This window comes from Lycorma delicatula, chromosome 6 (genome assembly GCF_047948215.1).
Source record: "Lycorma delicatula isolate Av1 chromosome 6, ASM4794821v1, whole genome shotgun sequence".
NCBI lineage: Eukaryota > Metazoa > Arthropoda > Insecta > Hemiptera > Fulgoridae > Lycorma > Lycorma delicatula.
In genome coordinates this window covers 90,785,482-90,798,000 of record NC_134460.1, presented here as the reverse complement: position 1 = coordinate 90,798,000, position 12,519 = coordinate 90,785,482, and the positions used below count along the sequence as shown (strand labels likewise).

At 33.2% G+C, this 12,519-nt stretch overlaps 1 protein-coding gene across 2 annotated transcripts in view; it reads left to right on the top strand.

Moving 5' to 3' along the window:
* scny (ubiquitin specific peptidase 36) overlaps positions 1 to 12,519 on the top strand; it is a 71,132-nt gene that overhangs the window by 45,803 nt on the left and 12,810 nt on the right. Inside the window, exons 10-11 of one of the 2 annotated variants that reach the window (XM_075368056.1) lie at positions 5,547 to 5,649; positions 10,139 to 10,804. In XM_075368056.1, the coding sequence (XP_075224171.1) occupies positions 5,547 to 5,649; positions 10,139 to 10,804 (769 nt within the window). The remainder of the gene's footprint in view (positions 1 to 5,546; positions 5,650 to 10,138; positions 10,805 to 12,519) is intronic. The other variant, XM_075368058.1, reaches the window with a different exon arrangement.

The following is a 12,519-nucleotide window of genomic DNA, read 5'->3' as shown; positions in this document are numbered from 1 at the left end:
TTATTATTAATCTATTCATTATAATGAGTTAAGTTATAATTTTTATAATCTGAAAAAAATACATAACATCAGTATTTGTGGATACATTGTTTACGATTAGAAGAAACAGTGTTTTTAGCGGTTTTGTTGGCTTCATTTCTTGTCAGCCCCTTTGAGTAACAAAATAAATTCTATGGTTTTAAAGTACATAAATAGTTCTTACTGCTGTAAACATTTCTGATTTTTTCCATCTGTCCCACTGTGATTTTTCGGCCTTAAAAATGAGACATTTAAAAATCTTATGATTTGTCACTTTTTATGTCAGTAACAGTTCAATTTTTTTTTTTATAAATACTGCTAGTACCTAAGAGTTAAAAGGTGAAAAACAGGCCTGTTACCCTAAGCCCTTCATTTTTTATTTTGGGCTCAAAATTAAAAAAAAAAAAAAAAAAAAACTTGTAAACGTAACTTAAGTAAACATTATAAGATTTGGTTATGTAACAAAATTAATTTTGAGTACACTAAGATGAAGTTCCTCTTTATGTTTTCCAAAAAGTCCTTTTTGACGCTCTGTTCAATGTACAGTGTAAAATAAGAATGCTGCAGCTCATGGAAAAAGTGACAAAAATGGCTGTTTTTACCTGTTGGCGAGCTAGAAAATAGTCTGCTACCCTAGAAAAAATTAAAAAAAATATATAAAAGATATATTTTCTGACCACTGCAAGGTAGGTATTTATCATATATCAAATATTACTAAAATCGAAAATTGTGATGGACTTATCATTTGTTGAATTAAAATGAAATAACTCCACAGCCATCAGTTTGGCCTCTATCAGGATGCCACTGATAGAAATGCATTGGCAGACGGTTCCATCAGTGTAAAATATATCTTAATCAGAGTGTATAATCCTCAATTATCAAGTCAACCTATTTGCAGAAGCACATTCCCTGCGCCCCTTCCTCTAACACTGATGATTTTATTCCAAAACTCTTACTATATATAACTTCAATTAGACTGTGCACTCAGATCATTACATGATTTAGGCCTTCAAACATAAAAAGGAATTAGTGAGGTTCGGTGGGAAGAGGAAGGCGACTTTTGGTCAGGTGATTTTAGAGTAATTAACTCAGCGTCAAATAATGGGCTGGCAGGAGTAGGTTTCGTGATGAACAAGAAGATAGGGAGGAGAGTGGAGTATTTCAAGACGCATAGCGATAGAATCATTGTAATAAGGATAAAATCAAAACCTAAACCGACAACGATTGTTAACGTCTATATGGCTACAAGCGCCCATGATGATGATGAGGTAGAGCGTGTATATGAAGAGATTGATGAAGCAATTAAACATGTAAAAGGAGATGAAAATTTAATAATAGTTGGAGATTGGAATGCAAGCATTGGAAAAGGCAAGGAAGGAAATATAGTGGGTGAATACGGGCTGGGCAAAAGGAATGAAAGAGGGGACCGACTTATAGAGTTTTGCACGAAGTATAATTTAGTAATTGCCAACACCCAATTTAAAAATCATTATAGAAGAATATACAATTGGAAAAAGCCAGGCGATACTGCAAGGTATCAGATAAGATTATATCATGGTTAAGCAAAGATTTAGAAATCAACTCGTTGACTGCAAAACTTACCCTGGAGCAGAAATTGATAGCGACCATAATTTGGTGATAATGAAATGTAGATTGGGGTTTAAAAACCTGAAGAAAAGGTGTCAGATGAATCTGTGGAATTTAGAGAAGCTTGAGGAAGAGGAGGTAAAGATGATTTTTGAGGAGGATATCGCAAGAGGTCTGAGTAAAAAAGATAAGGTAGAAAATGTAGAAGAAGAATGGGAGAATGTTAAAAAGGAAATTCTTAAATCAGCAGAAGCAAACTTAGGTGGAATAAAGAGAACTGGTAGAAAACCTTGGGTTTCAGACGATATATTGCAGCTGATGGATGAACGTAGAAAATATAAGAATGATAGTGATGAAGAAAGTAAAAGGAACTATCGGCAATTAAGAAATGCTATAAACAGGAAGTGCAAACTGGCGAAAGAAGAGTGGATTAAAGAAAAGTGTTCAGAAGTGGAAAGAGAAATGAACATTGGTAAAATAGACGGAGCATACAGGAAGGTTAAGGAAAATTTTGGGGTACATAAATTAAAATCTAATAATGTGTTAAACAAAAGATGGTACACCAATATATAATACGAAAGGTAAAGTTGATAGATGGGTGGAATATATTGAAGAGTTATACGGAGGAAATGAATTAGAAAATGGTGTTATAGAGGAAGAAGAGGATGAAATGGGAGAAACAATACTGAGATCTGGATTTAAGAGAGCATTAAAAGATTTAAATGGCAGAAAGGCTCCTGGAATAGACAGAATACCTGTAGAATTACTGCGCAGTGCAGGTGAGGAAGCGATTGATAGATTATACAAACTGGTGTGTAATATTTATGAAAAAGGGGGATTTCCGTCAGACTTCAAAAAAAGTGTTATAGTCATGATACCAGAGAAAGCAGGGGCAAATAAATGTGAAGAATACAGAACAATTAGTTTAACTAGTCATGCATCAAAAATCTTAGCTAGAATTCTATACAGAAGAATTGAGAGGAGAGTGGAAGAAGTGTTAGGAGAAGACCAATTTGGTTTCAGGAAAAGTATAGGGACAAGGAAAGCAATTTTAGGCCTCAGATTAGTAGAAGGAAGATTAAAGAAAAACAAACCAACATACTTGGCGTTTATAGACCTAGAAAAGGCATTCGATAACGTAGGCTGGAATAAAATGTTCAGCATTTTAAAAAAATTAGGGTTCAAATACAGAGATAGAAGAACAATTGCTAACATGTATAGGAACCAAACAGCAACAGTAACAATTGAAGAACATAAGAAAGAAGCCGTAATAAGAAAGGGAGTCCGACAAGGATGTTCTCTATCAGTTACTTTTTAATCTTTACATGGAACTAGCAGTTAATGATGTTAAAGAACAATTTAGATTCGGAGTAACAGTACAAGGTGAAAAGATAAAGATGCTCTGATTTGCTGATGATATAGTAATTCTAGCCGAGAGTAAAAAGGATTTAGAAGAAACAATGAACGGCATACATGAAGTCCTACGCAAGAACTATCGCATGAAAATAAACAAGAACAAAACATAAGTAATGAAATGTAGTAGAAATAACAAAGATGGTCCACTGAATGTGAAAATAGGAGGAGAAAAGATTATGGAGGTAGAAGAATTTTGTTATTTGGGAAGTAGAATTACTAAAGATGGACGAAGCAGGAGCGATATAAAATGCCGAATAGCACAAGCGAAACGAGCCTTCAGTAAGAAATATAATTTGTTTACATCAAAAATTAATTTAAATGTCAGGAAAAGATTTTTGAAAGTGTATGTTTGGAGTGTCGCTTTATATGGAAGTGAAACTTGGACAATCGGAGTATCTGAGAAGAAAAGATTAGAAGCTTTTGAAATGTGGTGCTATAGGAGAATGTTAAAAATCAGATGGGTGGATAAAGTGACAAATGGAGAGGTATTGCGGAAAATAGATGAAGAAAGAAGCATTTGGAAAAATATAGTTAAAAGAAGAGACAGGACTTATAGGCCACATACTAAGGCATCCTGGAATAGTCGCTTTAATATTGGAAGGACAGGTAGAAGGAAAAAATTGTGTAGGCAGGCCACGTTTGGAATATGTAAAACAAATTGTTAGGGATGTAGTATATAGAAGGTATACTGAAATGAAATGACTAGCACTAGATAGGGAATCTTGGAGAGCTGCATCAAACCAGTCAAATGACTGAAGACAAAAAAAAACATAAAAAAACATGTTTATCATAACAATTTTGTCCTACAATTCAATTTACTTACTCATAGTCCTCTTTGATTTATTAAAAAATCAAGAAACAAATTCACAAATTTAATAAGCTTCTAATGAAAACATATCTTGCTCTGGTCTGCTTTTGGTAGTGAAGTCAACATCTATATCTTCACACAGCACAGCACTATCACAAGAGTTCTTAACACGTCCATTCTCCTCGTAACAGCCAATATCTCGGTCAACCAGGGGTTGATGCCAAACTCCTGGTGATATCTTCCTTTGTGATAACTCCTGTGGATATCTTTGTGAAGTAAACAACCAGATCTGGGTGGCTAGGGCCCCTAGCCACCTAGGTTGCTATTCTTTCTATACTTCTATACCAGCATCTGGCCCCTTAGCCATCTTCTGCATGGCTAAAAATCTCAAGAAGCCAGCACCTATGTATCATTCCCTTTTAGTTTTCTAATTAATTTGCAGGTGAAAACCAAAATTGATCCCTGCAAGCTCACTTAAGTACTTTGGTATGTTCAGCTTTGTACCTGGGGTAGACATCTGTACCTATGTACCTGTATTTGTACCTATGGTGCATCTGTTACATGGTGCACATCATCAATGGCCCTACACTCCGGACCCAAGCCTGAAGTAGTTAAACCAAATCTGGCCAACCTGACAGCATTATGTCCAGAAAGAACTTTAATATGCGGATGTGGGGGAAATCCACCTAACAACCTGCATACTTTTCACATCAGAAAAAATACCATACGTGTAACGGTCATCAAATGAATCAGTCCACCTGATCTGCTATAAATTGAAACCTTGGTTGTCTATTTCTTTTATGCACCCGGAGGTAAGTTAGCCTACCTTCTTGGTATTATAATGTAATTGGTGCTCAGTTGCAAGGATATCAGTCACAAGGCTTAATAATATCAAAAATAACAAGGACCACCTCTTGAGAGACAGTCCATTGGAGACGCTGTGCTCTCAACAAAATATTCCTATAACATTTGTACCTTATTTGATGAGCCCAGACAGGTGAAGTATACATATCTTTACTACATTTTATAATTTGAAATTTTATAACAAATATTAAAATGTGATAATCTTATTATTAAAGGAATGATAGGCAACTTTAAATTTGTGTTTTGTTATTTTACTGTAGTTAATTTTCTCATTTGACAATAAACAATAGCTGAAGTCATCTGCCCGTATTAGTGTGAAACTATTTTTAAAAAAAGCCTAGATTGAGGGAAGTACAATTCATCGAAATTGTATTAAGTAAGAAGTTATATCAGTTTTCTTCTCAATGCGTATTTGGAATACTTTGGCCAGAATTAACATCATAATACTAGTATTAATGAAAACAAAACCAAACATGGTTCCATATTTTGAGTATGAAAAGACCTGGAAAACTTTTGTGACATTTGAAAACATTAAATAAAGTTGCTGAGCAAACTAACTGATGTCTATACCAGAAATTGTATTTTAGAAATATTTTCAATGTTGAAAAAAATTGTAATCTGTCTAATGAAAATTACCTTGAAAAGAATGACAAAGATGTAAGAATAAAGGCATTCTTTAAGAAATGAAATTTTCTTTATAGAGTGTATTGAGGAGTAGAAAATAAGTTATATTGCTTATTATAAAATGTGTGATCACTTTTTTGTCTTTATTGTTGGTAACATTTGCTTTTTTAAGATTTGAGAATGTGTTTAATGACTTTCTATCAGTTTAAAATTTAATTTCTTATTTTAGGTGTAATAAGCAGTAGTCTTCAAAATGGAGTTACTGTTTCCCAGTCATCACCCATTTCAGTTTACAAGCCGTCTTTGATTCTGTCATCTTCAAAAGCTGAACGGTAATTAGATGAAAATTGTACATTATTTGATTACTTTTATGAATGTTTATGTGTACACAATTTTTTTTTAAGTTAAAACTATTCAATTTGTGATATACAAACAAACAAAAATAAAATTTATTTTTCAGTCAAAGTATTAATGTACTTCTTTTTTATCATAGAAAATTTTATTTTATTTAAGTGGTAATAATATCAAATTCATTTTCTTTGTAAAAGTATTACACCTGCTAAGTTCCATCAGTACTTTTATTACACATTTTGGATGTGTTTTGAAGAAAAGTTTTTTAATTAATTTCCTGTTACAGCTTACTTAGCAGGAAATGAATTGAAAACAAGATAAGTTTACCTAGCTTGGTTTATTATTAACCTTTGTTTTAGTGTGATACCAACAGCATGATCTTTAAATTATTTTGTTATAAATTATCATTTTTCACATTGTAATAAAAAATTTAAAAATAACAAGTTATAATCTTATGTAAATTGATACCTTGGGATTCTTGCCTGCAACATTTAAGGGATTACAAGAAATACATCTTAATTTTTATAGATTAACTTTTATTACAACAGATTTTTATAATAAATTACTTAATATCTTAATTCTGTTATGTTAACAGATATTGATTCTTTTACTTTAAAATATATACATGAATTCTCTGAGAGAACTGCAACAATTTACAAAATGTTATATTGTTGTACGAGGTAGTAAGTGTTTTTGTGCTACTGTTGATTTCTACAATAACCTAATTATCCCATTTAAAATCGGTTAAAAACTTGATTGCTTTTTGTGATATTTACGATGGCATATACTGTGTTGGTATTGGTATTTTCTGGTATTGAATATGGCATTTGTATATTAATATACTGGGTGTCCGAGAATTATCTGAAGATATTGAATAAGTAACTTATTTATTAAGATACAAAAATGGGTTGTATGAATTTAGAAACATTAAAACAAAGTGTTTTTTTTTTTTACCTGTAATCAAACACATTCAATCTGTGCACCATTAGTAATTCACAATATATCCATACCATATATATGCTATGATTACCATACTGGTAATCAGTTTCATGCAATTTTCATTGTAACACATCCACATCTGTGAGTTTAAATGCATTAACAATCCTCTCCTTAATGTCTTCAATATACACTATACGAGTTTTGTCTATATTATCCTTAATGAAACCAATAGGAAAAAATCACAATGAGTTATATTTGGTGATCGAGGTGGCGAAGCAGTTGGTCCATTACGTCCAATCCAGCAATTCGTTATTGTGTTGCTGAGGGATTCGTGCACTAATAAACCACCTATGTGGCAGCGCTCCATCTTGTTGGAATGTGATTTTGGGTTGTAACTCATCAAGCTGAAGCTAAACAAACCCTTCTAACTAGTCCAGATAGATATTTGTATTAACTTCAATTTCCAACAAACAAAAAAGGTCCACAAAAGGACCTTTTCATAAAGGGCTGCTTCATGATCACGATCATGAAGCAGTCCACACCAAACATTAATTTTTTGGCTATCTCTAATATGGTTAAGTGTAACACGTGGGTTCTCTGATCCCATATTTGAATGTTCTGAGTGTTCACATTTCCAGACACATGAAATGTAGCCTCGTCTGAGAACATAACTTTTGTTAAGTTAACAATCATCATTTTCAATTTTTTCAATCATTTTCATAGCAAATTCCTTTCTAGCAGTGTGATCTTGTGGTATAATGTACTGCAATATTTGTATTTTATAAGGATGCAGTTTCAATCGTTCAAAACATTGTGAAAGGTAGATCATGTAAGATTTAACTCGCACGCTGCACTTCGAGATAACTTCCAAAGGCTGCGAACTGTCACCGAATGGCCTCGACGGTACATAATTCATAACCTTGTGGCCCTGAAAAGGGCTGTTTGTTTTTTGTATTAGCTCTGAGAACAGTTGGGTTCAACTGGGCTTTCCCTCGGTGGCAGTTGGGTCTCCACTACAGCGTGGCAGTGGTGGTCCGTAGAGCTCCGCAGTGTTGGGTTGGCATTGGTTGTACTTCGCTGGCATGGTCGAGGTGGTTCTCCCTGATCGATCCCAGCTGGGCCAGCTTCTCCTACTGAGTCTGTTGGTCAGGGGATTGAAGCCCGGCTAGCTGGAATTGGAGTGGAAAGGTAGCATCCGCATCCAGGGGCTTCCTTGACGGGCTGGCCAGGCCCTGCTTCAGCAGGGATGTTGGCATTCGCTGGGAGGTCTCACATTGAACTGGCCAGGGGACTTCTGTCTTCTTTCATCTTCTTCTTGGTCTTCTCCTGGTGCTTGTTGACAATGAATTGAAAATTCACTCTCGTGCATGCTCTTTTATTGGAGTCTGAGAGTGGTGGGGCCGCAGTGCTGCTATGGTGGTAGAACTGTATGGTCATCTGTGCAGTGGTAGTGATGCTTGTATCAGTGCGTCTGTATGCTGTGCGCCAGCTCACATCTGAGTTGCTACCATGTTTGTCCGCCAATATTAAATTAGTCATATATGTGGTAACAGAACAGAAGACTTTCTAAAAAAATGGCCATCATAGATGGCCATTTTTTCCATCTGATGTTCTAGGCCTGCCTGCTCCCTTCTTATGTTCAACATTGTCAGTTTCTTTAAATTTATCATACCATGAATGAATATTTGTTCTAGAGGATGGCAGATGGCCATTTTTTCCATCTGATGTTCTAGGCCTGCCTGCTCCCTTCTTATGTTCAACATTGTCAGTTTCTTTAAATTTATCATACCATGAATGAATATTTGTTCTAGAGGATGGCTTTAAGTTATACCTAGTTCTAAAATTGCATCGAGCTTTTGTGTCTGATTTTGTTTCAATAAACCACTCTATGCAATGTGCTTTCATCTGTGGATTCGTGGCAACTTATGTATGCAGTTACTTTGCATTCACAGCACTATTTAGTATTTACTGTGAGAAACTTAATGAGTTGCTTGCTAACCTTTTTTAATCCCTATGAATGTTCTGGTACGTTGGTGCCTAAATGTCTCTGCATGGCGTTGTATTTACAGATATTGTGGTCTTATTTACTATGCCCGTACATGAAAGTCTGTTTTTTTAAATACTGTAATTCATTCTGTTATGATTTTAAGTTACTTTTTTGTATTTACAAACTATAACACATTCAGTCTCATTACTTTCTTGAATTGTATTCACCTTGATATCTGAGAGAAGCATTTTGGTTATGGTTATATTATTCCTTGTGTAGTTAGTGCTTTTTGTTGTAATGGCTAAATCTTTTATTTCTGATGATGAAATAATTTTGTATCTCACTAATCCTGAATCATACATTGAAGATTTGGGGTAAATAAGAAAGGAAGGACACTCGATCATGTGGAAAGAGTTTGATATAGGGGCCTATGTTTTCATCCGTGTTTTCGGGATATTGTCACACCCTCCTGCACTTTTAGAAACTAGCCATAAACAGATTTGTAAATAGTAAACAGTCTAGGGTATAAGTAAAATATTATGTCAAGAATAAGGTAAGTTGATTTTATTTTTACTGGAAATTATATTTGAATTTTATATGCTGTTTTGTAATTAGAATGTAGTATTTCTCGCCCCAAGGATTATTTGGCTACATTTTCTAATTAGTGTGTTTGGTTATAGGCATACACATAATTTTATTTTATTTTATGATTATAATATAAAGAAAAAAGAAACAGTTCTGGTAAGCGTACCTGTACAATATTTTGCTTTCAGTGTAACATTTATTTATAATTAGGGATTCCACCCCTTTGGGTTATTTGTAACCTTTTGTATAATTATTTTGTTATACACAGGCCCTAACTAAGTTAAAATACAGTCAAAATCAGTTGTTGTAAATGCAAATAATATTTTCAAAAAATAAAATATTAGGGAAAAAAATAAAAAAACAGGCTGCAGGCACAGTTCATTCTGGAAATACTGAGGAATTAAAAGGTTAAAGAGAGCCCAATCATTCATTAATAGGTCTGTTAATTTTTTCTGATAAGACATCAAAGTAGCTGTTTAGGTAATTCTTGGACACCCAGTGTATTTGAATTAATAGCCACAGAAGAATAACCTCTGTTTGAAAACACATTACCTCATTTATAAATGGAAGAACATGATCCTGGGAAAAAATAATTTTTGTATATTTGGACATAAAAAATTGTTTCTACTGTATTGTTTGTTTATTTTGTCATTATTTACTTAAATCATATTTGTGCCACTATTTACTTCTTTTTGTGTAGTAGAATAATTTAGGGTGATAATGATGATGTTTGTCATTTCTAAAAAAGTTACTTTAATTGAAATTGTTATTTCAGCAACAGTTACTGAAGTAACTAAATTGATTATTTAATTTTATATATATATATTTTTTTTATTTAATTTTATGATTAGAGATTAAAATTTGGATTAAATTTTCTAATGTTTTTTTATTTTAATTTTAATTAGATGGATAAAATATTATGAACAGTCTTTCCTAATTATCTGTATTTTTCTTACCAGAGCCTCGGCTTCATCTTCATCTTCGTCGTCAACGTCCACATCTTCACTATCTACTCCATCTTCTTCATCCGTAACTTCTTCATCACCACACTTAAATTCTCCAAAACAGTCAAAAATATTAAATGGTCTTTCAAGCCCTTCAAAAAGCCTTGTTCCGTATACACCCAATGAATCAAGTGATAGTGAAAGTGAAAATGCTACAGGTTACCGTTCCACTAAACAGTTAAATCTTCAGTCGAATTCATCTAAAGAACTTAAGAACAGTATTGTAACTTCTGTCAATGGTGTTACAAAAGAAGTGATGAAAAAATCACAGAGTTTATTATCATCTAGTAATAAAATTAGTCCTTCAAAAGAATCTTCATCATCAGCCCTTAGATTAAATTTCATTCCATCTTCAACTTTATCAAGTAGTATAGCATCGAGTCCATGTAAAAGTAGTAGCATGGTTAAAAAAGAAAAAAGTACTACAGTTTCATCCCCTTTGGCTCAGCCATCATCAAAAAAACCCAGTGATGAACCACCAACATTAATAATGAATGGCTGGCATGTGTCTGAATCATCATTGAACAGTCCGAACGGTAGTGCTGGCAGTAGCAGTGGTAGCAGTACCAGTATTGGCTGTTCTGTTGGACAGTGGAGCATAACAGAAATCACCAAATCTAGGTTAGCAGATTTATAAATATAAATTAGTAAATGTTTTGTGTTTAAACAGTATTAGTATGAAATGCTATTAGGAAAGTTCCTGGATACAGCTTTAACAAAATTTTTAGATTCTACCTGTTTACATAGGTTTCTTCCCTCCTGAAATAGTTACCATGTGATTTTATTCAACAATCCTAACATTTCTGTCATGTTTTGAATGCTCCTGAAAGTTTCTTTTTATTGCCTGTCAAGCATCTGCTACAATTTGTTCTGCATTTCTTTCATGTTTTTGAAATATTATAACTGTCACTTTAGGTTCATTTTTGGGAACAAAGCATAGCCATATTCTAAATCTAGTGATGTGGATGGTGAGGGAATAAAGTTATTATGGTAAAATGAAGCGGTTGCAACTTTTATTTTCAGTTTTACTGCAATATATTAAGTATTCATTTTGATATTAAATACATTAAACTGTATTAAATAAAATAAATAGCAGTAATTCAATTTATTTTATTTTAGATGTTCTTTTTTGTTTAAATTTGAAACCATAACCATTTGTTAACAGACAAGGATGCTATAAGTGTTATCTTTCAAAAACTGTACTGTTCTCAGGAAGGCATGAGTATGTGTTTTAATGATGCAGGAATCATTGGTTGTACCACAAATTTTGTTATTTATACTGAAAATTCTCTTATAGTTTCAAAACATTGGATTAATTAATTTTCAGTTCATCCTTGTACCTAATGAAATAGTGCATGTCACATTCCTTTCTTGCATTTTTATCATTCAGATTCTTTATTTTTAAATTACTTTCAATCTTTAAATTACAATATTTACATTCTTTAATTACTTTCTGAATTGTAGTCATGAAATGAACTCTTGTGGCTCTGATGAGTAAAGTTAGAAATCCAACTCTGATCTGCAAGGACTAAAAATTGAGATTGTTCAAATTAACATGCTGATACCAACAGTAATGGCACTGTTACTTCTAGCCAAGTACAAAAATAAACTTAGCACTGCAGGATGCATAGCCAGTCAGTTATCAAACTATACTGATTCTGATCATGTCAGATAGAACGACTGGTTAGGTTGTATATGTCATGAATAATTATAAAATTTATTTAAATATTTGTAGGGTAAGTTTATCCTTTATATTCTCATCATTTAGCTCATGTTTGACTGCTTTTGAAGTTCAAGTTTTATTTAGTATTGTATATACTAGGCGTGTATTTAAAGTAAGTCTGTTTTGATTTTGCCATCTAAATATGAGATGAAAACAAATGGTGCTTGCGTAGCTCAGTTACTTCAATACATAGTGAGCTGTTAGCAACAATAGCTTAGTCATTTTGTTGCTAGTTGTTTATATTCATCCATTTATAATGAGTGCTACAATTTGTGATCCCTTCAAGTGCGAAGTATGAAGAGTAATTTGATTTTTGATTGTATAAAACAATTCTGCAGCTGAAATTCACTGGCAGATTTTTGGCTGAAATTACGAGTGATGCTAAAGTAAGGCAGTGCTGTTCATTTTGAGGAGGGCAAACAAACATTCATGGTGAATAATGTTGCGGCTAGTTTCAGTAATAATGGATGATTTGATTGAAAAATTGATGAAAAATATGAGTAAAACCACGTGTCATGATTGTCTTTGATGTTTCATGATTTTTTATTTATGAAGTTTCGACTGAAAAATTAGGCTATAAAAATTTTGCATCAGGTGGGTGTTGTAGAAGATG